Source organism: Suncus etruscus, chromosome 17 (genome assembly GCF_024139225.1).
Source record: "Suncus etruscus isolate mSunEtr1 chromosome 17, mSunEtr1.pri.cur, whole genome shotgun sequence".
NCBI classification, from domain to species: domain Eukaryota; kingdom Metazoa; phylum Chordata; class Mammalia; order Eulipotyphla; family Soricidae; genus Suncus; species Suncus etruscus.
In genome coordinates this window covers 41157268-41183147 of record NC_064864.1, presented here as the reverse complement: position 1 = coordinate 41183147, position 25880 = coordinate 41157268, and the positions used below count along the sequence as shown (strand labels likewise).

The following is a 25880-nucleotide window of genomic DNA, read 5'->3' as shown; positions in this document are numbered from 1 at the left end:
CAAGGGACAATTTGTGGTGCTGGGGATTTATACAGGGATCAACAGCATGCAAACTAAGCACCTTAAGGAGCCCCTCTAACCATCTCTCTGGTTCATCTTATTATTTATTTTGGTTTTAGTTTTGGCCACACCCAGTGGTGCTTAAGGCTTACACCTGGCCCTGCACTCAGAAATTACTCCTGGTAGGTTCAGGGGACCTATAGGATGCCAAGGATTGAACCTACATGGTGTAAAATACAAGCTACCTACCAATTATACTATCTCTCTGGTCCCTTACTTTATTTATTTGTTTTGTTTTTGGGGAGCCACAGCTGGTGACGCTCGGGGGTTACTCCTGGCTATGCGCTCAGAAATCACTTCTGGCTTAGGGGACCATATGGGACGCTGGGGGATTGAACCGCAGTCTGTCCTAGGTCATCCACTTGCAAGGCAAACACCCTACTGCTGCACCACTGCTCTGGCCCCTACAATTTATTTTTCTTTATTTTTATTGTTTTGTTTTGGTTTGGTTTTTGGGTCACACCTGGCAGTGCTCTTTGCTCAGAAAATCACCCCTGGCAGGCACAGGGGACCATATGGGATGCTGGGATTCGAACCACCGTCCTTCTGCATGAAAGGCAAACGCCTTACCTCCATGCTATCTCTCTGGCCCCTTTGTTTTTTTTTTTGGGGGGGTCATACTCGGCAGCACTCAGGTTTCTCCTGGCTCTCCACTCAGAAATTGCTCCTGGCAGTCTTGGGGGACCATATGGGATGCCAGGATTTGAATCACCATTCTTCTGCATGCAAGGCAAACGTCTTACCTTCATGCTAGCTCTCCAGCTCCCATCCTTTATTCTTTTACTAATTTTTTTTGGCGTGTGTCTGTTTTATAGTACTGGGGATTGGACCCAGAGCCTCTCATATACATGTAACTGCTGAACCATATCCCTGGTTCCTGTCTTATTTCCCTCCTCCTTCCCTCCCTCCCTTTCTTTCCTCATCTATACTCAGGGATTATTCTTAGTCCTGCTCATGGATTATTCCTGGTAGTCTCTTTATTTTAAAGTTCAATAGTTTTTGTTTTTATTTGGGGGGGGGCGGTGTATATCCAGTGGTGCTAAGGGATTACTTCCTGGCTTTCTGCTCAGAAATTTTTCCGGGTGGGCTCAGGGGATCATACCGGATGCCAGAGATCCAATCTGAGTCAGCCACGTGCAGGCGCTTGTCCCACTGTGTTCTCACTCTGGCCCCTAAAGTTCAGAGTTCAGTCGTCTTTGTTGTTGTTGTTTTGGTTTTTGGATCACACCCAGAGGTGCTCAGGGGTTACTCCTGGCTCTGCACTCAGGAATTGCTCCTGGCAGGCTTGGGGGAACATCTGGGATGCTGGGATTCGAACCACTGTTCATCCTGGGTCTGCTGCATGTAAGGCAAACTCCTATCACTGTGCTATTTCTCCGGCCTGGTTTTTGGTTTTTGGACCATACCAGGTGGAGCTCAGGGGTTACTCCTGGCTCTGCACTCAGAAATCGCTCTTGGCAGGTTTAGGGAACTATATGGAATTCCAGGAGTCAAACCTGGGTCCATCCTGGGTCAGCTGCATACAAGACAAACGACAAATGCCCTACTGCTGTGCTGTCTCTCTGGCCCTGTTTGGTAGTTTTATTTTTTAATTTCATTTAAAAAAATTTTAATAATACATTTATTTAAGCACCTTGGTTACAGACATGATTGTCGTTAGGTTTCAGTCATATAAAAACACCCCTCCTTCACCAGTGCAACATTCCCATCACCCATGCTCCCAATCTCCCCCCTGTTTTTGACGGAAGATAATCCTAAAGAGAATGTGGATTCTTCAGAGAGCGAAGAAAGTCTAACTGCAATGGAAATACATGCCCCAAGGGTGGATATGGGCCACTCCACAGTGGTGCACCTCCACCTGCAGCGTTTGGATATGGAGCCCCTTGATTAGAATTTTTTCAGAGGTTTCTGGCTTTTGTCAGGCTCGTGAAGGGTCTGTGGCCTGAGTTGGGCTCTGCTGCAGGGATGGAGACTGTCTGACCCCTGGTGCTTGGTGAAGCTGTGTCACTATGCCTGTTCTGCATGGCTATGAATGATGCCAGATTATCCTGGGGAGAGCTCTGGACAGAGCAGTTTCCCTACTCCTGCTGTGCAGTCCCTGGAGTCTTTGCCCTTGGAGTCCAAACTGGCAAGGCCTGCCAGAGCCAGGAGAGGTAGATCCAGAAAGAGGAAGGGGATGTGGCTTGGGCCTCCTGCTCAGGTGCCTCTACCTTGGGACAGATTGAGGTCTGGGACAGCAGGTCCCTTCCTGAGCTGCCACTGAGCACACTTGCTTGGTCACCTGCCAGTTTATTTCTTATCTCCCATTTAGGCTTTGTATGATTATGTTCCCAGCGAAAATGACCTACAGCCCCTGCTGGCCTGGCTTAAAGTCATGGAGAAAGCCCACATCAACCTGGTCAGGTAGGCATGGTGGAGGACCTCAGCTCTGTGGTCCTTAGGATAACTGCTAACCTTGGGTCAGAGACTCAGCCTTCTGGGGTGCACAGCCTGTCTACTGGACTCTTTGATGGACTCTCTAGATGGACTCTGAATGAGTTGAAGCTCACTGAACAAGTTCACCAGTGAGCCTCGAGGAGCAGCTTGAGAGCCCACCTGTTGTCTTGCTCAGAGGAGAGATCTGCTTTCCACAGCCCTGCTGCCCTCACTGCCTTTCCCCGCTGCTCTCACATTGTCTCCTTACTACCCACCCAGTCTCTCCCTTTTGCCCTCACAGCCTCTCCTTGCTGCCCTTGGAACATCTCCCACAGCCTGAACAGTCTTTCCTCTGGCCTCACAACCTCCTCTGTTCCCTAACAGCCCTTACAGCCTTCTATCTGCTGTCCTCCCTACTGGCCCCAAAACAAAACAAAAATTCTAGAATAGTCTAAATGTCCTTTGGGAAGGCTCAAAGGAATCTTTGAAGTACTCTACAGCCTCAGAAATAAGGAGTTTGTATGCATGTTTGTCTGGAATGACCTCCACGGCCAACTGAGTAGATGAGTGTGCTGAACAGCTAGCACTAGGTGGCTCTTTATCTGGGAGGCAGGGTTTGGGTTACATACTGCTGTGCTCTGACTTTCTGGTTCTTCTTCACCACATACAGGGAAAATACCCTACATGCTGCACTACCTCTCAAGCCCCAAGATGATTTTGGGGGGGGGGGGCACACCATGTGATGCTCGGGTTACTCCTGGCTATGTGCTCAGAAATCACTCCTGGCTTGGGGAACCATATGAGATGCCAGGTGATCAAACCAAAGTCTGTTCCAGGCTACCATGGGCAAGGCAGACGCATTACCACTTGTGCCACTGCTCTAGCCCCTCAGTTATTGATTTTCAGAAGTGCATACAATATTTCAACATCAATACATTCACTAAAGTTCTTCCCTCCACTGTTGTCCCTTGTTTGCCTCCTGCCCCTCAGTCTGCTCTCTGGCAGGCATCTTCTTTTTCACTTTAGGCACTGCGGCTGAAAGTACTGTTACTGATAGAGTTTCATGCATAACACTTTTACCACCTTTCAAGAGAGGTGATGATTTTTAGACTGCTTTGCTACTGCTGTTACTGTTTTGGGGCCACTCCCAGCGGTGCTTGGGACTTATTTCTATCTTGGCTTTCACAGCTTATTCCTGACTCCATATTCATTGTGGGGCTTGGAGGACCATATGGGGTGCTAGGGATTAAATCTGGATCTACCACATGCGATGCTACCAACTGTGGAGGAGGGAGAAGCTATTTCTACCTGCCATAGTCGCTTTATTTATAAAATTAGATCTGGGGCCGGAATGATAGCACAACAGTAAGGTGTTTGCCTTGCACACGGCCAGTATAGGACAGACCCCGGTTCGAATCCCACCATCCCATATGGTCCCCCAGGAGTGATTTTTGAGCACAGAGCCAGGAGTAACCCACCCTTGAGTGCCACCGGGTATGACCTAAAAAAATAAAATAAAATAAAATGAGATGTATAATGGATCTTAATCTTGTTTGTCACAAGGTTGAAATGAATTCACAATACACCTGTGCTGAGCTTGTGATTTATTTATTTATTTATTTTTGGATGGGGTGGGGTTGTCATCACACCAGCAGCTCACGAATTACTCCTGGCTTTGTGGTTGGGAAACATTCTCGGCAATGCCCAGAGGACCATCTTAGATGCCAGGAATTGAACCTGGGTTAGCCACTTGCAAGGCAAATGCCCTATGTGCTGTACTATTACTCTGCATAATGGGCCTATATTCCGCTGTGAGTAGTGGTTAGTGTCTGTATGTCTATATGTATGAACCTTTCCAGAGTACTGAATGGAGGGAACCTGACTTCTTCTGTCCCCTGGGATGTGCATCTGCAGGTCCATCCAGGAAAAAGTGTGATAAAGCAGCTCTTCCTCTTATACCCAGAAACTTGTTTGGACCCTTTCTCATGTTGAGTTGTGAGCTGAAGCCCTCGTTAAATTGCTCAGCAGAGGTCCCATTGAGCCCTGCAGCTTGGGGACTATTGTTGAGCCGGGTCACCTGAGTCCATGAGCCCAAGGTATGACCTTTGTCTTGACAGGCTCCAGCGGAACTTGGGCCTAGGCCACCTCCCTCGTTTCTTTGGAACTGCGATGAGCTGCCTCCTCTCCCCTCATTCACAAGTGGTGACAGCTGCTACCCAGAGCCTCCAGGTACTACTGTCCTCGGCCTAGCTTCAGTGAGTGAAGCTTGGTTTGCATAGAGATGCTGCTCCAGTTTCCTAGCAGCTTTGAAAAACTCACCCTGGGAAGCAGTATCCAGAAAGCAGTTGGTCTCCCTGGGAAGGAGTTGGTCATCCTAGGATGCATTTGATCACTCTAGGAAGTAGTTGGTCAGCCTGGAAAGCAGTTACCTGGGAGCAGTGCCTTCAGGGTGGTCTTGGGTATAACCCACCTGTTATGTTTTCTTGCAGGAGCTCCTGAAGGAATGTGTGGCTCCCCACATGGCTGACATTGGTTCTGTGACCTCCACCAGTACAGGCCCTGCCCAGTATGTGGCCAAAATGTTCAGGTGAGAACCAATAGTAATATGCAGAGGGAGTCATAGTTCTTTAGAAAGTTTATTCTTCTGGCTAGAGACCCAGGTTTTTCCTGAGGTTCTTTCACCTGGGGTGCAGTAGGGATATATGTTCTCCCCTGCACCTGGCTCTGTAGGTCACAGTGCCAGCCAGTGGCTTTTGGCGCAGAGGCAGGACCCCGGGCAGGAGAATGACTTTGACTGCTGACCTTGTGCTCCTTGGCAGGTTTGTGGAAGAGGGCCTGACATACAAGTTCCATGCAACTTGGAGTTCTGTGTTGTCACTGCTGTGTGCCTTCTTCCATGCCTGTGGGAGGCAGGCCCACCCCGTCATGAAGAAGGTAAGGCTAAAGGGTGACCCTGGGGCTTGGTTTTCTAGGTGATACCCACTTCTGGTGCTCTGCTTGGTCCTTAGTCAGGTGAGTAGAAGAACCAGATGAGAGGAAAAAGACAGAGTCTATGACTCCCTCCTCCCTGGCCCATCTGTTCCCAACTCTTGGCTGAAGTTGACAGGTTTAGAACTCTTGAGAGGCCTTCCTTTTACCCCTACCTTTTTTTGTTTGTTTGTTCATTTTTTTATTTTGGGCCACATACGGTGACGCTCAAGTATTACTCCTGGCTATGAGCTCAGAAATTGCTCCTGGCTGGGGGGACCATATGGGATGCTGGGGGAGCAAACCGCAGTTCATCCTAAGATAGTGTGGGCAAGACAGATGCCTCACTGCTTGTGCCACTGCTCTGGCCCCCCCTCACTCCGCCTTTTATTTAAATTTTTTGTTTGTTTTTTGTTTTATTGTTTTGGTTTGGTTTGGTTTGGTTTTGGTTTTTGGGTCACATCCAGCAGCACTCGGGTTACTCCTGGCTCTATGCTCAGAAATCGCTTCTGGCAGACTCGGGGGACCATATGGGATGCCGGGATTTGAACCACCGTCCTTCTGCATGCAAGGCAAACGCCCTATCTCCATGCTATCTGGCCCCTTTTGGTGTTTTTGGTTTTTGGGCCATACTCAGCAATGCTTGGGGGTTACTTCTGGTTCTACTCTCAGGAATTACTCCTGGCAAGTGTGGGGAACATTATGAGTGCTGAGACTTGAATCCAGGTGTCAGCCATGTGCAAGGCAAATGTCTGAACCATTGTGCTATCACACTAGCCTTCATTTAATTTCTTTTTGTGTGTTTGTATTTGGGGCCATGCTTAGCTATGCTTAGGGTTTATTTCTGGCTTAGGACTCAGGGTTTGGCAGGCTCAGAGGACCATGTGGGATGCCAGGGATTGAACCCGGGTTAACCTCATGCAAAGTAAGCTTTCTATTCACTGTACTATCTCTTTGGGCCCTACCTTTCTTTCTTATTCTTTCTTTTTGTTTTGGGCTACACCCAGCAGTTCTCAGGGCTTATTCCAGGCTCTGTATTTAGTAATCACTTCTGGGGTTTGCCAGGGATCAAACTCAGGTTTGGCTGCATGTAAAGACTAGCACCCTACCCACTGTATTATTACTCCAGCCCCTGCCTTTTTTCTGACCCTCAGTGTGTTGGGTCCTGAATGTCTTTTTTTTTTTGTTTAGTTTTATTTTGTTTTGGGGGCCACACCCAGTGATGACCAGGGGTTACTCCTGGCTATGCACTCAGAAATTGCTCCTGGCTTGGGGGACCATATAGGATGCCAGGGATCAAACCGAGGTCTGTCCTGGGTCAGCCACAACCAAGGCAAATGCCTACCACTGCGCTACTGCTCCTGCCTAAGGTCCTGGGTGTCTTTTTTTTTTTTTTTTTTTTTTTTTTTTTTTTTGTAAGTATCTACATTTTATTTATTTACTTTTCAGTAAGCTTAAATCCTTGAGGGGTACAGCATCACACGGATTCTATGACCGATTGCCTTAGCAGGAAGGTTGCTTCGGAATTTGGCTCGAACCATGCCACTGTTTCCATGGGCACGGGTTACCTTTCCCCAGATCACTCTGGTTTTGTTAGGTTTGCCACCAGGAGTTACAGTGTTGTTCTTTGCTTTGTACACATAAGCACATCGCTTGCCCAGATAGAATTCAGTTTCATCCCGAGCATAAACACCTTCAATTTTAAGAAGAGCTGTGTGTTCCCTCTGGTTTCGGAGACCCCGTTTATAGCCAGCAAAAATGGCTTTAGACCACAGCCTTCCAGCCATGTCTGTCTCCTAATTAGTCCGGGCCTCCACGGGAGTCCAAGATGGCGGAAAGCGGTCCTGGGTGTCTTAATTAGTCTTACTTCTTGCCTTTCAGGAGTAGCCAGGCTCCTCAGATCCTGACCTAGCCCATTCATCAGCAGGTGGGGGTTCCCAGTCACTCCTCAGGGCCTGAAGAATCATTCCTTGTTCAAGGACAGTTCTGCATTTGCCACAACTTCTTGTTTTCTAGGATCACCAGGAAATCAAGAGGTGACAAGAGTCACTCTTTGTTACTGGCGGGTCTGCCGTTGCCAGCACTTCCTGTTTTCCAGGGTTATCTGGAAATCTGGGCCTGTAAACTCTTATTTTTCGCATGTTTTTAGCAAGTAGTGAATTCCCAAAGGCCCTGGGAAACTGGATCTCTGAAGCTGTCTGTGGGTCAGTCTGGCAACTGGCTGTGACCACTAACAGGAGCTTACTCTGAGCTCTTGTTTGGGGCTCCTCCTTTAGAAATGAGCTCAATACAGCTGTGGATGTAATGGTGGGTGGCAAATGCTTTTTTTCTCTGGCAGGTTGGCAGGGATTGTCCTGAGGGTACATCCTGGCAGTGCTAGACCTGCCGGTAAAACTGGGTATTGCAACCTGGTGGTACCAGGCCCCATAGTACTGACCTCTCCTTTCTGCCACAGTGCCTCCAGTCCCTGTGTGACCTTCGCCTTTCCCCCCACTTCCCCCACACGACAGCTCTGGACCAGGCCGTGGGGGCTGCAGTGGCCAGCATGGGGCCTGAGGTAGTTTTAGAGGCTGTGCCCTTGGAAATTGACGGCTCTGAGTAAGTGTGACTTCTGGGTAAACCCCAGGAAAGTTTGAGCAGCCTTCCCCCACATGGCTGGCATGGCACTCATGGCACCATAGACCAGGCATGATGTCTCTCTTTCCTCATAGACTCCTCTCTTTCCTATCAGAGAGACTCTGGATTTCCCGCGGAGCTGGCTGTTGCCTGTCATCCGGGACCATGTCCAGGAGACACGGCTGGGTTTCTTCACCACCTACTTCTTGCCTCTGGCCACCACCCTGAAGAGCAAAGGTGATAAACTGTTAGATATGAGACCCTATAAGCAATAGTACTGTAAACCACACCACAAAAACTTATTATAAGGAACAAAGCCTTCTTGCAGAAGCAGACTGGTGGTGGGTGGGAGGCAAAAGAGCAAAGGTGTGAGCATCCTCCACTGATGCTCCTCTGCCTAGAGGATGCCGGAGGGGCTGGGCACCTCCAGTGGCTCTCTTTCTCTCAGTGGGTGTAGTTGACTCGTCAGTTTAGACGTGCAGACCACTGGCTCCTCACAGGGCTCTGCTGAGAGTGGCAAGGTCTCTCCTTGGCTCCCAGTGTGGGGAGCAAGGGTGGAAGGTGACTAGAGCAGGTGTGTTCCAGTCCAGACTCTGCCCCTCTAGTTAGTTAGCACCTGATGCAAGTGTAGTGTCTGTGGCCTTGTGAGGGAGAGATGACACTAGGAGGTACCCGTACATAGCCATGTGTCACCTGTTCTCTGCTCATTTAGTGTCACTGACTAGCAGAGTTCTGGGACTTTCCTGTGTTTGAGCTCAGGAGTGTATGTTGCTTGGGAACTGAGAAAGCCAGATTGCCTCTGCCCTGCTTGGGCCAAGACTCCAGCCCATCTCACTTTGTTTACCTGTGCTCTCTGGTCTGGGAGTATATGCTGTTGGGCTTTGGCTTGGGCTAAGGGGTGTTGCCCACATTCCTGACCTGTCTCTGGGCTTTTGGTGTAGGTGAAGTGGGGAGCTGTTGACTAGGAGAGTGCCTTGGGTCTCACTGTGTCCCTGTATTCTATCCAGCAATGGATCTGGCCCAGGCAGGCAGCACAGTGGAGTCCAAGATCTATGACACGCTACAGTGGCAGGTAGAAGCGGGCCGGGGCCCTGGGAGGAAAGTGCCTGTTCTTGGGAATGGGCATCACTCACTTCTCCCCAGATCTGGACCCTTCTGCCTGGCTTTTGCACAAGGCCCACAGATGTGGCCGCCTCCTTCCGAGGACTGGCGCGGACTCTGGGCATGGCCATCAGTGAGCGCCCAGACCTCAGGGTCACTGTGTGCCAGGCCCTGCGCACTCTCATCACCAAGGGCTGTGAGGCAGGTATGTGGGGGCTTTGGGGGGGGGCGGTGGTTGGTGCTGGGGGAGAGTGCTGGAATGATCTGGGTCCCTGGCCCTCATTTCCTTCCCTGTGGCTCTCCTGTGACTCCCCCAACCCCTCCTATGCTGGTGGCTACAGTGTTTCCTGTCAGTGTGAGGGCTCTGAGGTGGGCTGATATCTGGGCTTGTACCAGGCCCCAGTGCTCTGGGCTCTGGGCTCTGGCATTGGCCTCTCATCTCAGAGGTGCCCCCAAACTCATGGGTTCAAGTCCTGTCACGGGCAGCCTCTGTGAGGGTTGACATATGTGTGCAAACTTTGATTGTTCTATCAGAGGCTGACCAAGCAGAAGTGAGCCGTTTTGCCAAGAATTTCCTGCCAATCCTCTTCAATCTGTATGGGCAGCCTGTGGCAGCCGATGACACCCCAGCCCCTCGCCGAGCTGTGTTGGAAACCATCCGAACGTACCTCACCATTACAGAGTCTCAGGTGGGTGTGTGGGGAAGGAGGGATTCACTGGGGCTCAATGGACTCTGCCACCTGCAGGATGGGCAAGGGAGGCAGAGAAAGGGATATATGTAGCCTTCTATTCTGAGACTTCTCTACTTCTCTTCTGTGAATCTCCCACTTGGTTTGCAGCTAGTGAACAGCTTACTGGAAAAGGCCAGTGTAAAGGTGCTCGACTCTGCCAGCTCTGACTTCACCAGGTAAGCCACAGCCCAGGAAGCAGTTCCAATTGCTCCAGGGCTCCTCAAACCCTTGAACTCTTCACTGACTTCTGCCACCTCCCTGCTCCCGCTTACAGGAAAATATGAGCTCCAGATCCTTCCTGTCTCTTTCTTGCAGATTGTCTGTCTTGGACCTGGTTGTGGCCTTGGCCCCTCATGCTGATGAAGCTGCCATCAGCAAGCTGTACTCCACCATCCGGCCCTACCTGGAGGTGAGCCACAAAGGGGTGGACCCATCCCCCATATCAGACAGGAAGGGAGCCCCTAGGAAAGAGGGCCTGCCTGCCCTTCCTGGATGAGATCTTTGGTACTTTCCCAGGTGAAGCTGCTCCTGTACACAGGAGAAGTATCAAGTAAGATAGTGACAGAGCCCTGTGGCACCCCAGTGTTAGGTGTGCAAGGAAGGGTTCAGCAGAGCAAACAGGCCTCCTTGGAGCTTTCTTGGGAGCCACAGCCTTACACTGCAAAGAAGGTGCTGGAGCTGGGTGCTGGCCAGAATGGACAGTAGCCTGGCTCCTCCTGCAGCTGCCACTCCTCTGCGTCAGAGGCAGCCTCATTGGCTGAGCTTTCTTTCTTTTTTTTTTTTTTTTTTGTTTGTTTTTGGTTTTTGGGTCACACCCAGTAGCGCTCAGGGGTTACTCCTGGCTCTATACTCAGAAATTGCTCCTGACAGGCTCAGGGGGACCATATGAGAGGCTGGGATTTGAACCACCATCCTTCTGTATGTAAGGCAAACGCCTCACCTCCATGCTATCTCTCCGGCCCCTGGCTGAGCTTTCTGCCTCTGCTGTTCCTTCAGTGTTGCCAGCAATGACTGGTTGTGTGTGTGTGTGTGTATGAGTGTGACTGTCTCCTCATGTCATTGTGTGTGTGAGAGTGAATTTGGATGTGCATGAGTGCGTGAGAATGCGTATTGATAGGTGGTGCATAAATGTGTGAGTGGATATGCATGAGTTGTGAGTGTGTTTGTTTGTACATGACTGTGTGTGACTGTGTGAGTGAACCTCACCCAGTGTGTGTGTGTGAGTGGCAGCAGGTGTTGCACCCCAGCTTATTCTCTCTGCCTATCCTCCTCCAGAGCAAGGCCCACGGGGTGCAGAAAAAGGCCTACCGCGTGCTAGAAGAGGTGTGTGCCAGTGAGCAGGGCCCAGGAGCATTGTTTGTGCAGAACCACCTGAAAGATCTGAAGCAGACCCTGCTGGATTCTCTGCAGAGCACCTCCTCGCCTGCCAAGAGGGTGAGGCCTCGACAGCACCACTCTGCTGAGGGGGACAGCAGCCTGGAGGGGCTGCAAGGTGGGTGGCCTGGAGGATCCTGACTGTCGTCTCCACAGCCCCGTTTGAAGTGCCTCATCCATATTGTGAGGAAACTCTCGGCTGAGCATGAGGATTTCATCGCCGCCCTCGTCCCCGAGGTGAGGTGCACAAGATGGATGTGCTAGGGCATGTGGGAGTGAGGATTGTTGGGATCTGGGAGGGATTTTAGGGGTGGCAGATATACCTAGTTTACAGAACCCCCTGGGCAGGTACTCCTGTGCACCAAGGAAGTGTCCGTGGGTGCTCGCAAGAATGCCTTCACCCTGCTACTGGAGATGGGCCGTGCTTTCCTACGTTTTGGTCCTAGCTGTGAAGGTAAGGCACAGGGGGCCTGTGGCAGGGATGGGGTGGCCCTTAAAGCACCCCATAAAACCACTGCTCCAGGGCCAGAGCAGTAGCGCAGCAGTAGGGCATTTGCCTTGCATGCGGTTGACCTAGGACCTAGGATCCTCCGGCATCTCATATGTCCTTCAAACCAGGAACAATTTCTGAGCTCATAGCCAGGAGAAACCCCTGGCTGTCACTGGGTGTGGCCCAAAAACCAAAAATAAAAAACCCACTGCTCTAAGAGGAAAGGTGGGTATTGCTGAGCCCCAATCCAACTGGGCCCTGGCCCATAACACCCTGACTCCGCCTTTAGAAGCGCTGCAGCGTTACCTCGTCCTGATCTATCCTGGCCTCGTGGGCACCGTGACCATGGTCAGCTGCAGCATCCTGGCCCTTACCCATCTCCTTTTTGAATTTAAAGGTGAGAACCACCTTTTTCTCAGGTAACATGAAAGGGGCTCCAGAGAAGGGAAGGTCTTGAGACTTAGCCCAGGGTAGTTCCTGCAATGGAGGAAGGTCCCAACTCAGTGGATCCCTCGAGGAAGGTCCCAGCTCAGCAGGTCAGAGCAGTTGGATCTGTCCACACCCAAATTATAGTCCTGTTGCTGCCTCTTGGTAACCTGTAAGCCCTAGAGCACGATTGTGAATCACCCTCGACCCTCATACCCTCATCTCTATTGGAGACGGAAATATCACCTTATCTTTGGTGGGGGCTCGGAACCCAATGAGAACCTTCTTGGGATCACAGATGTTAGCCTCTATACTTGGGGCCTGACAATACTCCTACCACTGCAGGCCTGATGGGATCCAACACGGTGGAGCAGTTGCTGCAAAACGTGTGTCTTCTCCTGGCCTCTCGCACTCGAGATGTGGTCAAGTCAGCACTGGGCTTCATCAAAGTGGCAGCTGTGGCCATGGATGTGACACTCTTGGCAAAGCACGTACATTTGGTGGTGAGTGTCCTGAGCCTCAAGGCCAGCACAGCATCTTTTCAGTTACATGTAAGCTTGAGCAACAGGTCATTCCAATACCCTGGATGGAGCAGTGGGAATTAGAAAGACAGAATAGCAGGAAAGGTGCATGTCATGTGAGCACCAACCCAGACTTCATCTCCAGCACCTTATATTCCTGAGCACAATTGAGTGTGAGCCCAAACCCCAAAATAAAATAGTCTTGCCCAAATGAAGATAGAAAACATTTCAAGCAATCAGCCACCATGAAGTTCTTAGACTAAATAAAACTCTGGGCCGGAGTGAGAGTACAGAGGGAAAGGGTACTACTTATTTTGTACATGGCCAACTGGGGTTTCATTCCTGGCACCACATATGATCCCCCCAACCCCACCAAGGCTGTTCTCAGGGTAGCCTAAGCAAAACTTAGCAATACTTAAAATTCAAAACTCTCAGTAATACTTAACGGACTGGGCCTGGTGATTTGAGTGCCTGGCCCAGCAGCTGAACTGGGGGTCCCTGTGCATGCCCAGCCCTGTCCTGTGCTGTCTCCCTTGGCCTCCAATTGTGTGTTTTGAGGAAGAATACATCTTTTAAGGACTCAGTGAGGTCTCGTGGAGAAAGTACCAGGTGCTTTTGAAGATGCTGATGCTGTGGTCTTGGTAGGGGATGAGGATTGTGTTGGGAATGAGGCTTGAGGGCAGAGGATTCCATATTTTGACCTGCCACCTACTTTCCAAAAGAAAATCACTCAGTCCTTAAAGTTTCCTTTCTTTAAAGTTTCTGGACTACACCTGATGGTGCTCGGTGCCAGGAATTGCTTTGCATTCTCCAGCCCACTGTGTTCTCTGGGCCCACATAGCAGAAAGCAACCTCCAATTCACCCGAGGCTGCTGCCACCTCCTGGACCACTCCAGTGGCCCGGCTTTGAGCATTGCTGGTTAGGGAATGATGCAGAACACACCCTACCATGGAATCCTGATGGGGAGTGGAGAGAAAGGGCCCTGACCGTCACCTTACTGGGTCTGGTATCTGCTCTACCTGGTCAGCAACAGTGAAGGGCCCGGGACAGGAATGCCCTCACCCCTCCTGTCCCTCAACAGCCTTGCCTTGACATGTATCCTGACCCTAATGCAACATCTCACCTTGTACCCCAACACCTTCATCCTGACCTCCTACCCCAATACCCTCACCCTATTACCCCACCACAACACCCTACCCCAACATCCTAATCTTGATCCTGAGTCCCGCTCCCTGCTGACAGATGGACTCTATCGGGAAACTCTCTGACGATATGCGGCGACACTTCCGCATGAAGCTCCGAAATCTGTTCACCAAGTTCATTCGGAAGTTTGGGTAGGTACACAGAGGGGTGATGTTCAGAGGATGAGTGTGTGTGTGGCGGGGGGGTTCCTGACCCCCTTGGAGCCATCATGGAAGAGCCCGGGCCCAGCAGTCTCAGCCACTGCCTCTGGGTGCTGCACCTCACCAGCCCCCTGTGTGTCTGTCTCCAGGTTTGAGCTGGTGAAGGGGCTGCTGCCCGCAGAGTACCACAAAGTGCTGGTGAACATTCGGAAAGCTGAGGCCCGGGCCAAGAGGCACCGTGCTCTGAACCAGGCTGCCATGGAGGACGAGTCCCAGGAGGAGGAGGAAGAGCCGGCCCAGGGCAAAGGCGACAGGTCGGGCCTGGCATGGGATCTGAGAGTCCTGGTGTCCCCCACCTAGGGTTGCCTTTGCCCCTCTGGAAAGCCTTTACTTGACCTTCTCTGACCATAGCATTGAGGAGATCCTGGCTGATTCAGAAGATGAGGAGGAGGAGGAGGATGACAGGAGTCGGGGCAGAGAGCAGCGGAAACTCGCTCGCCAGAGGAGCCAGGCATGGCTGAAGGAAGGTGGTGGGGATGAGCCCCTCAACTTCCTGGACCCCAAGGTGGCCCAGCGAGTCCTAGGTAAGCAAGGAATAGCCTGCCCCCAACACAGGGAACAGACAACCTGCTGTGGGTGTGGGATCGGTGGAAGAGCATCAGTGGATCCCAGCCCCACACAGCCCAGCATTGTGATGAGGGCAAGTGACCGGAACTGACCCTCCTTCACCTCCTCTCTTTCTCACTCCATTACCCCAGCTACACAGCCTGGGCTGGGCCAAGGCAAGAAGGACCATGGCTTCAAGGTGAGTGCTGATGGCCGGCTGATCATCCGAGAGGAAGAGGAGGAGGAGAACCCGGTCAAGGTGGAGGAAGAGGAGGACATGAAAGGTAGGTGTCTTGCATCCTTGACTCGGCACAGTGTCTGTGTGTCTGTTTGCAGTTAGGCTTTCCTGCATCACTTGACTCATTTAGGGATCACTGGTTGGGAAATGGGTGTCTAAGAAACTAGAAAGTGCTAGAAAAACTTCCTCAAACTGACTTTCTCAAACAATGAAGAAATCATTGTTGCAACTAGCCAAATATACTTACTTCCTCTTACCTTGTATTGATAGTTGATTTTGGTCCTTATTCCCTCCTCTCCATCCCCTTCATCTATCCTCCCCTTTTGTTTTTGTGCTATATCCAGGGGTGTTCTGTGGCTACTTCTGGCTCTGTGCTCAGGGCTCATTCCTAGTGGTGCTCAGGGGACCATGCAGTAGCCTCTTGCATGCAGCCTGTGAATTCTCTTCCCGATCTCTCTCTTTTTTTAGCCTATAGACTTGTCTAATGCAAGTTCATTGAACAGGGAAGAGCAGCATCCTTTTTCTGCAGTTGTCCAGGCACCTCCCTGTGACAGAAAGTCTGTAGTGCTCCCCTCTCCTGCTCCCTATGCACCGAGCACTAGAGCTGGGCTTCAGCTTTTTCCACTCACGATCCTTTTTGACTAAGAAATATTTACATGACCCTGGTTTTATGGGTATATAAAATAGATACACAGGACTGGACCAATACTTTAATGGGCTCAATAGACTGAGTGCAAGTTTTGCGTGAAGGAGGCCCAAGTTTAGTCCCCCGCACTGCATGCACGGTCCCCTGAATACTGCTAGGAGTGATTACTAAGCACAGAACGAAGAATAATCCCTGAGTACAGCTGAATGTGCTCAGTTTGATCTCCCCACCCCTTTCAATAAAAAGAAGCAAGGGGTTAGAGAACAGGGAGGTGACGTAGGGGTTTAGACACTTGTCTTGCGCAGCCCAACAGATGCATCCTCACTGCACCTGCCCAGAACCCTGAGCATTTCTTGGTGTGAGTTTTTTGTTTTGGTTTGGTTTGGTTTGGTTTTGTGTTTATGGGCCACACCCAGCAACACACGGGTTACTCTTGGCTCTGTGCTCAGGAATCATTCTTTGTGGGTTTGGGGAATGCCAGGGATCGAACATCGGGTCAGTCACGTTCAAGATAAACTCATGCTGTGCTGGGCCCCTATGTGTGGGTTTTTCAGAAAAGGGATCTCCCCAGGAACTCACAGGCCTCTCTTCCTTTTGGCTCTAGGGGAAGATGAAGAGATGGTGGAGCTGATGGCAAACATGGGCAGCATCAGGAGTGTGAGTTATTCCGGCTGTTGAAGGGTCAAGCATACCCTCCTGATGCTCAGGAACTCCAGGAGGAGCGTATGCACATGCATACACACACAAACACACAGACAGCCTGCCCTCCTTTTTGTGCTGGGGGCAGGCCAGGAGTAGGACGCACGAGTGCACACCTACTCAAATCTGCAGGCAGCACAGCAGGGTTCATGGCCAGGCTGGTCAGTGCAGGGTTTTGGACTGGCCTGTCTCCATCATCAATGAGACCAGGGTCTGGCTATGGCTTTAACTAGATGAGTGCCATTCCAGGACAGGACCTGGAAACTGCACCTTCACTGCAACTGGGACTGTCCCATAGGCCTGGTCCATTTTCCCCTGGCAGACTGGATGGGCACCATCAGAAGATGGGGGAAACAGTACCCACAGGGCCTCCAGAAACAAAGCTCACCAGCCTTGGTAGTATGTGGGGCTGGACCTGTAACTTCTGCCCAGGGCTAGGGAGATCAACTAAGAGGCTACTCTCTGTCAGGGGAGACTGCTGGCTAGCGTTTTGCACCTACATCAACCTGGTACAAAATGCTGACCTTGGATGAGCACCCTGGGAGCTGTTAGAACTTGATGAAGTATCCTTATGTATCCCAGTACACTCCAAGCTTGGGCCTGTACATGGTGTATCTATCTAACCAGGCACACGGACACTCCTGTAGCCTGTGCTCATGGCTCTTGGCAGAGTGTTGTGGGACTCTGACCTGAGACACGGCTCATCCTAGGTGTCACTGGGTGTCAGCAGATGAGAGCAGGGAATAACACGGGTGGGAGGTGACTATTCAGTGAAGCTTCCCAGTGGGCCAGTCTGCTTTTTTCTGTTAGCGGGAGGCCAAAATTGCTGAGACATATTTGTAGCTATGAGTAGTGTCAGGGGAAGGCCCTAGTCAGACCTGGGCAGGAACCTCACTGATTTGCAGCCCTGCTCCTAGCCTTGGCAACCTCATCTATAAAGAGCAGTTGAGTTTGGCAGGTCCTTTCATGCCTCTCTAGGGTGGGTCATCTCTGCCCTTTCTGTCCCCCTTGAGGTTGACCATATCCCCTCACTCATACCTTTGTCCATCCCTTACAGAAGAAAAATTCGAAGCGTCCACACCAGAAAGAGGCAGACGACGAGGAGCTGGAGGTGCCCCCTCAATACCAAGGTAGGGTTTCCACTGCAGCTATGGGGACTCGACTTTGACTTTGTGTAAAGATGGGCTGTTTGGTCACCAGGGTGAGGTCAAGGGGGTGGGGACAAAGGAGAGCTGGAGGGGCAGATCTGCCCAAACCCCAGTTCTTCTGCAGAGCCCTTAGGCCTCGCTTCGCCTCAGAATCCTCCTTGGCCTGCACTAACTGGCAATTGGGAGGGTTAGTCCTGGGCCTGTCCTGGGAGTTCTCTTACATATTTGTCTGGGCCCAAGGCCAGTCCTCTCCCCAGAACAACTGATCTCAGTGCTCATGTAACTGCCCAATGCCACTGTTCTCTTACCTCTGTTTCCAGCCCCCTGGGTCCCCCTCAGGCTCATGTCACAGAACCTCTGCTGTGCAGCTGGAGAGCTCAGGTCTTCTGCCGTGGCTAGTAAGACCCAGCCTGCCTCCTTGCCCGAAGTTGGGTGGTGCCTCAGGACACCTGGGTCAAGACCACCTCCCACTGCTTGTAACCCTCTACATGACCTCTCTCAGCTAATTTCTCACCTATTAAAACTGGCTTCAGGGGGCTGGAGCAATAGTACAGCATTAGGGTGTTTGCTTTGCAAGCAGCTGACCCAGGACGGACCTGAGTTCAATCCCCAGCATCCCATATGGTCCCCAAGCCAGGAATGGTTTCTTTTTTTTTTTTTTTTTTTTTTGGATTTTCAGGCCACACCCATTTGATGCTCAGGGGTTACTCCTGGCTAAGCGCTCAGAAATTGCCCCTGGCTTGGGGGGACCATATGGGATGCCGGGGGATTGAACCGCGGTCCTTGGCTAGCGCTTGAAAGGCAGACACTTTACCTCTAGCGCCACCTCGCCGGCCCCAGGAATGGTTTCTGAGCACATAGCCAGGAGTAACCCCTGAGTGTAACAGGGTGTGGCCCCAAAACAAAAACCAAAAAAAACAAAAACAGAAATCCTGGCTTCAGGAGCCAGAAAGATAGTACAACAGGGAAGGCATTTGCCTAGCATCAACCTGGTTCAATTCCCAGCACCTCATTTGGTCCCCTGAGCTCTGTGGTGTCAGAAGTATGCCCCGAGCACAGCCAGATGTGACCCAAACCTCTCCCTCTACATCACACCCCTGCCAAAATAATAAACATAAACAGCCAGCTCTCACTAGGCCCTCAGTCTCTCTCCACACACTCCCTGTGTTTAGGGAAGCAGGAAGCTGCCTTGCTTTCTCAGGCTTGCTGTAAAGCCCACAGGCCATAAGCCATAGGCACCTATTTTACAGCTGAGGTTAGGAGACCTGGAAGTTAGAGACCCTCAGAGTTTGATCAGAAGTGACAGCCTGTCTGAGTGACAGCTGGTGTTAAGTGCTTCCTGTCTGTGCTGTTGGTATTTCCTGTGGTTTCCAGAGACCTGACACAGGTCTCTCAGGGTTTGAGCCTGTCTGAAGATCCCTAGGGTCTGTTGGAACTCTTCAAGGAAGGGGCTTATGGCCTCTCCCACAAGGTAACCCTGGTGTGTTTGACATCTGTCCTCTCTGACCAGCTGGAGGCTCTGGCATTCATCGTCCTCTGACCAAGAAGGTGGCACCAGGAGCTGAGTACAAGGCTAAGGTAAGGGCGGTGCAAGAGTCAGGGGCCGGCACGGTGGCGCTAGAGGTAAGATGTCTGCCTTGCCAGCACTAGCCTAGGATGACCTTGGTTCGATCCCCCCCCGGCATCCCGTATGATCCCCCAAGCCAGGAGCGACTTCTGAGCATATAGCCAATGAGCGTATAGCCAGGAGTAACCCCTGAGCGTCACCGGATGTGGCCCAAAAGCCAAAAAAAAAAAAAGAGTCAGGATCCCCGGGTAGCCTCAGGTTAGAGCCCCTGTCGTGCTGGGGTTACCTTTCCAGAACAAGAAGAAAGGGACACCTGGTCTTGTTGACATTGGGGGTGGGGGTGCTTTGCTTGTGGCCTTCTGCAGTGCTGGGAACTCTGGTTCCACTTAAGCCAAGAATGAAGGAAAGGAAGATGTGGAGCTTTAGAGTTTGGGGTGGGGTGGAAGGAAACCCTGGATTCCCCCTGACTTTCTTTGGGTAAACAGAAAGCAAAAGGGGACATGAAGAAAAAAGGCCGGCTGGATCCCTATGCATACATCCCCCTCAACAGAACCAAGCTGAACCGCAGGTATGGTGGTGTGCAGGTGGGCGTGGGGCTGGGGCAGAGGGGTAGCCAGGGTCATATGTCGAAGGCCTTAAATGTTCAGTTGCTCAAGTCTCTTGCAGTGTATTTTCTCTTTTGTTGTTGATTTTGGTTTTTGGGCCACACTTGGTGATGCTCAGGGGTTAGTTACCTCTGGCTAGGTGCTCAGAAATCACTCTTGGCTCGGAGGACCATATGGGACCCAGGATCAAACCCAGGTCTGTCCTGGGTCAGCCGCGTGCAAGGCAAATGCCCTACTGCTGTACTATTGCTCTGCCCCCCCCCCCTTTTTTTAAACTTTTTTTTTTTTTTTTTTGGTTTTTGGGCCACACCCGGCGGTGCTCAGGGATTACTCCTGGCTATCTGCTCAGAAATAGCCCCTGACAGGCATGGGGGACCATATGGGACACCGGGATTTGAACCAATGACCTTCTGCATGAAAGTCAAACACCTTACCTCCATGCTATCTCTCCGGCCCCTTTTTTTAAACTTTTTTAACACCTGCTTACATCTAATTTCTATCTATGTGCACTTTTGTTTTGAGCTACATTTTTTTTTATATTTTTTTGTTTTGTTTTGTCTTTTGCTTTTTGGTCACACCCGGCAGTGCTCAGGGGTTACTCCTGGCTCTACACTCAGAAATCGCTCCTGGCAGGCTCAGGGGATATATGGGACACCACTGACCTTCTGCATGAGAGGCAAACGCCTTACCTCCATGCTATCTCTCCGGCCCCTGAGCTACATTTTTTACACATTTTTTGGTTAAACCCAGAGCATCACACATAGAAGGCAAATGCTATTCTGCTAAATCACATCTGCAGACCCCTGACTTGGTTTTTTATTTGTTTAATTTTGGACTACATTTAATAGTGCTATGGGCTTACTCCTAGCTCTATACTAGGAATAACTCCTGATGTTGTTCAGGGGATCATACAAGATCAAACCCAGGTCAGCCATGTACAAGTTCCTTATCCAATATATTACCACTCTGCTTCTCCCTATTGGTTTCTAAAACATTATGGTAGGGGCTGGAAAGATAGTACAGGTTTAAGATGCTTATATTACATGCATCTTACCCAGTTCAATTCTTGGCACTATATATAGATCTGCACACAGACCCAGAAATAGCCCCTGAACACTGATGAGTATAGTCCCATGACTCTTAAATAACTTCATTGAACACAGTGGTGAGGCCTGAGAGGGCTCAACAGGCTAGAGAACATGCTTCTCATGCAGGATGCCTGGGTTCCATCTCCAGTATCTTGTGGTCCCTTGAGCAATGCCAAGAGCGACTCTTAAGTATCTTAAGAACTGAGAGCTGGACACAAGGAATATAGTCCCTGAGCACTGCTGAATATGACCCCCAAAGCACAAAGAGCCCAGACACAGTGGCCTGTCTATGTGGGTGCTCTGATTTTGAGATGTGGATGGCTTGTTCTGCTCAAGCACAACCCTCCTGTGGCTTTCCCTCTGCAGGAAGAAGATGAAGCTGCAAGGCCAGTTTAAAGGCCTGGTGAGAGCCACCCAGCGGGGGTCCCAAGTGGGACACAAGCTGCGCAGGAAGGAGCGTCGGCCATGATGGACGCCCAAGGCTTCTGGGACTGCTCTGTGATCTGCTTCTTGATACCAGCTCCAGATGCTCAGGACAGAACTAGGAGCAGACACTGCTTGGCAACAGGACACTTCCCCAATCCTCCCTGTTGTTGGGAAGCTCTGAGTGCACAGCCCTTGAGTCTTAGGGACTGGAGATGTGTGCAGTCTATTTCCTGCCCAGAGGATCTTGGTGGCAACTGACTGTCCTCTGGGGCCTCCAGCTGCTGGGAGTCACCTCCCCTTAGTGGCTGTAGGCTGTATATGTACAACCATGTGAGAGGCTCGCTGTCTGTGGACTAGAATAAACCTGTACCTCCAGGAACAGCAGCCATGATGTTCAGCAGGGGCTCAGCATCAACATCAGCAGGGGCTCCTGCTTTTTTGTTCAAGAGCCCTGGGATCAAGACCTCACCACAGTGCACACATGCACACGCACACACACCTCACGTCATCATGTGTTCTCCCCAAAAAATATACTAATAGAGGAGCCAGGGCAATAGTACTGCAAGTAGAATGTTTGTCTTGCACGCTACCAACCCAGGTTTTGTTCCTGACATCCCACATATGGTCCCATAAGCCAGGAGTGACTGAGCTCAGGGCCAGGAGTCCACCCCAAGCATCACCCACTTCCCACTCCCAAAAAAATTGCACCAGTAGAGCTGAAGAGATAGCACAGTGGGCAGTGTACTTGCCTTGCACATGCAACCCAGTTTTTTTTTGGGGAGGGGGGCACACCCGTTTGATGCTCCGGGGTTACTCCTGGCTAAGCACTCAGAAATCGCCTGTGGCTTGGGTGGACCATATGAGATGCTGGGGGATCAAACTGCGGTCCTTCCTTGGCTAGCGCTTGCAAGGCAGACACCTTACCTCTAGCGCCACCTCACCGGCCCCGTAACCCAGTTTTGATCCTCATCACCACATGGTTACCAGGAGTGTTCCTGAACACTGAGGCAAGAGTAAGCCCACAGCTTTGCTGGGTAGAGCTCCCAAATTAAAAACTAGAAGAAAAATAAAAGTTGCCAAGAACTAGCACTTATTAGCAATAGCAGCTTGATTCAGTCTAATCCCAGCATTTGGCTTAATGGTCACTGGTGCCGCGGTCACCCTCACTCAGGCTTTGGAACCCGCCAGACACCCACTGTGTCAGTCAATAGTCCAGGCAGAAGTGGTCTGGGAGGCCCAGGTTGGTCACAGCACTGTGGGACCATTGGGGACCCTGGCTCAACAGTGCTTCCCAGATCCCATCACATCTTCCCAAAGACTCAGGCTCCTCCTATGCTTTTTTTAGTTTGGGCTTAGGAAGAACACTCAGTGGTGATCAGGACCATGTTTTCTCTCAAAGGTGGGCTTGGCAAATGATCTGGAGAAGTTGATGGTGATGAGCTGAACTCTGTATTCTTGAGCAAGCAAACCTTAGGTATAGAAGGGTTTTTTTGGTGGGGTTATGGGGACAGTGGACTCTAGCACTGCTTAGAGAGCCTGGAGATCTCTTCTGTAATGCTTAAGGGTCATCAGGGCCACACCCAGCAATGCTCTGGGCATAGACAGTGCCAGGATGGAACTTGGGGCCTTGTCCTGCATTCTGGCCATGTGCACTCTTCCAGCCCTCCTGTGCAAGTAGTCTCAATAGAGAGGCAAACGAATGTGTCTTGGAACCACCAGGGCAAAGAATGGGAGTATTTGTCAGCATGAGTCTCACTTCATGTGGAGTGCCTCCATTCATACCTGGGTGCACTGCTCTCCATTTTAGTTTGCCCTCGGAAGTGTCAGAATGAGATTTTAGTGTTTCTCCCTTTTGCCCCTCTCTCACTTCAGGGCCATGCCTGAGAGTGCTCAGGGACTGTTCCCAACCCAGGACTGGGAGGAGAAACCCAGACTACCAGCCCCCTATGCTTGGGTCTCCCTCTTTGTTTTCCCTCAGTACCAGGGATTGAACCCTAGGCCTTTTGCATGCAAGGAATGAGCTTTTACCACTGTACCATGTCTCCACCCTTCAGGCTTACTCTGGGGATCCATTAAACCCTACCTGTCACAGGATAGGATTGCAGTTCCATCCTGATAGTGGCTCGGCTCTTGTTTTTTTTGTTTTTTTTTTGTTTTTTTGGTTTTGGTTTTGGTTTTTGGGCACACTCCATCTGTCCTGGGTCTGCCATATACAAAGCAAACCGCCCTACTGCTATGCTATCTCCTCGGCCCCCTTCTGTCATTTGTCATTTGCAAATCCACCTCGGTCCACCTGCTTGAACTTCTCTTTTGGTTTGTTTGCAGTATTGTTTGTGGTAGCGGTATTTAAGTATTGCTAATGTTTAAGTAATCCCTGTTTCTAGTTGGCTTGGTGAGTAGCTTCTCAGGTTAACTTAGGCACTAAAAATGAGGGGCTGGAGTGATAGCTCAGCAGGAAGTGTTTGCCTTGCATGTGGCCCAACTTAGGACTGAACCAGCTTTGATCCATGGCAACCCATATGGTTCCCCAAGCCTGCCAGAAGTGATTTCTAAGTGCAGAGCCAGGAGTAACCCCTGAGCACTGCTGGGTCTGACCCCCCAAAAAGTTAAAATAACATGTCACTATAAAAGTATAGAGAGGGTTGGAGCAATAGCACAGAGAGAATGGCATTTGCCTTGCATATGGTCAACCAGAGTTTGATTCCCAGCATCGCAAATGGTCCCCCAAGAACCTCCCAGAATAATTCCTAAGTGCAGAGCCAGGAGTAACCCCCAAAGGTCACCAGGTGTGGCCCCAAAAGAAAAAGTATAGAGAATTACAGAACATTTGTGAGAATAAAAACAAAATGAGCTAGCTAGAGTCCTCTCACTAAACCCATTCTCCACCTTATGCATTTCATTTCCTTCTGTTTTTGGGCTTCTTTGATACTGAAATACAGTTTTGGAATGCAAGTTTAAATTTGCCAACACATCTTACTCTGCCAGATAACCACTTCATAAACGTTTTGCACATGCACATCGGTTTTTTACATGGCTCTTTCTACTTTGACAAAGGCTGCCACCAGGGAGTGCAATGCCATCATGAGATGTTGGATTGTGTGCAAAGCAGTATTTAGAAAATGACATGCTCTTTGTTCTATTTTTGATGTACCATATTATGAAGAGATAGATGACTGTACTTCAGAAAATAACACTGATTTCAGGCCATGTAAGCTGGCTCGTCATTTCCTGAAATCATGCTTAATGGAGTGACTACCACTGGGAACATTTACCAGACAGGCAGAGAGGCTGGTTCAGTCATCTTAGGCCGGGGTGCACACACAGAAAGCTCTGCATTCTGCAACCTAGTGGAAATATCTGGAACAGAATTTGTTTTTGTTTTCTTTGGGGTGGGGCCACACCTGGTGACGCTCAGGGGTTACTCCTGGCTATGTGCTCAGAAATAGGCCCTGGCTTGGGGAACCATATGGGATGCTGGGGATCGAACCACACTCCGCCCTAGGCTAGTGTGTGCAAGGCAGATGCCTTACAGCTTGTGCCACCACTCTGGCCCTCTTAAATAGAATTTTAAGGGTGGAGCCAGTAGCTTGTTAAGAATGGGTGCTGAGGCATACGGGGCCAACATCATTTCTGGACCAACATCTGGATAACAGTTTTATAGTCCAGAATTGGGATCAGATTAAAATAAGGAAGAAAACAGGCTGGGCAGCATGACAGCAGTAAATCTAGTGAGAAACATGGTCAGGTGCACATGTGCCACTCTATATGGGAATAGAGGGGCAGCACTTTGGGGCATTCCTGTCCTTTGTGTGTCCCTCTCTCCTGGTTGGCTACTGAGCAGATCAGATCCTTCCTCTTAAGTTTCTAGAGTATGAGGACCCACTCACTGCTGTTGGAAAGCTTCTGAAGGCTCACTCGGCTGCTGCTTAATTCACAGACAGTCCTTCCCTGATGCTGGGGACAGACCAAGGCTGTTACCCCTTCCTAACTGCTCTTCCAGTGCTTCTGGAGGGCAGGTGGAGCTAGGTGCCAGAGCTGACAGAGTACAGGGTCAGGATCCAGAGAATGCCTGAGTGCTGCTGGGCCAGAGATGGTTTTGTGACTGTGGCCTGGCCTGGCCTGATGACTTCTTGGAGGACTTATTGGAATCAGAACAGTTGTACTGTTGGATGAGCTTGGACCTGAGGCCTGAGCCTGAAGTATATGCCCAGCTGATAAGCCGGACCTACCCACAAGGTAAATATGCTCATAAAATGACAACGCCCGTCCGTATTAGCAGAGCACGTTTTCCATCTGCAGCGGCACCACTGGTGGGTTCATCATGTACCCCATATCTGAAAACAACTCCTTCAACCCCTTACTGGTATGTAGGGCTCACTGCCAAGTGCTCATCATCATTGTCAGCCTGTGAGGCCTGGTCTTGGGGAGAACAGTCACCAACTCACATACATTCCCTCTCTAGTCTTTAACTGGATCCAAAGCCCATGGAGTTCTTTGAGGAGAGCTCACACTCAAACACTCCCAATCCTGTTAACTGCTCCCAGGAGCACAGACCTCAGCAAGTAGTAGAAGCTGGGATCCGGGACCACACCACTGTGGCCCGGGGAGAACCAGGGCTTTGATTTCAAAACTTCCAAACTCTTTTTTTTTTTTTTTTTTTTTTTGGTTTTTTGGGCCACACCCGGTAACGCTCCGGGGTTACTCCTGGCTATGCGCTCAGAAGTCGCTCCTGGCTTGGGGGACCATATGGGACGCCGGGGGATCGAACCGCGGTCCGTCTCCTAGGCTAGCGCAGGTAAGGCAGGCACCTTA

General features: G+C 50.6%; 2 protein-coding genes across 3 annotated transcripts in view; one reads left to right on the top strand and one right to left on the bottom strand.

Annotated features, from left to right (window-relative positions):
• Window positions 1-7275, bottom strand: part of LOC125994844 (60S ribosomal protein L35a) — a 46152-nt gene extending 38877 nt beyond the window's left edge. The window contains exon 1 of the mRNA XM_049764373.1: window positions 6870-7275. Within this exon, the coding sequence (XP_049620330.1) occupies window positions 6897-7229 (333 nt within the window). The 5' untranslated portion in view covers window positions 7230-7275 and the 3' untranslated portion in view covers window positions 6870-6896. The remainder of the gene's footprint in view (window positions 1-6869) is intronic.
• RRP12 (ribosomal RNA processing 12 homolog) overlaps window positions 1-21452 on the top strand; it is a 34194-nt gene extending 12742 nt beyond the window's left edge. Inside the window, exons 10-34 of one of the 2 annotated variants that reach the window (XM_049790797.1) lie at window positions 2372-2463; window positions 4593-4704; window positions 4965-5062; window positions 5295-5409; window positions 7898-8040; window positions 8174-8295; window positions 9066-9130; window positions 9202-9364; window positions 9694-9848; window positions 9999-10066; window positions 10206-10299; window positions 11166-11324; window positions 11421-11501; window positions 11613-11718; window positions 12044-12151; window positions 12526-12683; window positions 13945-14036; window positions 14195-14359; window positions 14457-14629; window positions 14804-14935; window positions 16140-16192; window positions 17292-17364; window positions 18893-18960; window positions 19435-19517; window positions 21009-21452. In XM_049790797.1, coding sequence (XP_049646754.1) covers window positions 2372-2463; window positions 4593-4704; window positions 4965-5062; window positions 5295-5409; window positions 7898-8040; window positions 8174-8295; window positions 9066-9130; window positions 9202-9364; window positions 9694-9848; window positions 9999-10066; window positions 10206-10299; window positions 11166-11324; window positions 11421-11501; window positions 11613-11718; window positions 12044-12151; window positions 12526-12683; window positions 13945-14036; window positions 14195-14359; window positions 14457-14629; window positions 14804-14935; window positions 16140-16192; window positions 17292-17364; window positions 18893-18960; window positions 19435-19517; window positions 21009-21111 — 2781 coding nt within the window. In that variant the 3' untranslated portion in view covers window positions 21112-21452. Of the gene's footprint in view, window positions 1-2371; window positions 2464-4592; window positions 4705-4964; window positions 5063-5294; window positions 5410-7897; window positions 8041-8173; window positions 8296-9065; window positions 9131-9201; window positions 9365-9693; window positions 9849-9998; window positions 10067-10205; window positions 10300-11165; window positions 11325-11420; window positions 11502-11612; window positions 11719-12043; window positions 12152-12525; window positions 12684-13944; window positions 14037-14194; window positions 14360-14456; window positions 14630-14803; window positions 14936-16139; window positions 16193-17291; window positions 17365-18892; window positions 18961-19427; window positions 19518-21008 lie in introns of those variants that run through there. The other variant, XM_049790798.1, reaches the window with a different exon arrangement.
• The last annotated feature ends 4428 nt before the right edge of the window (window positions 21453-25880 follow it).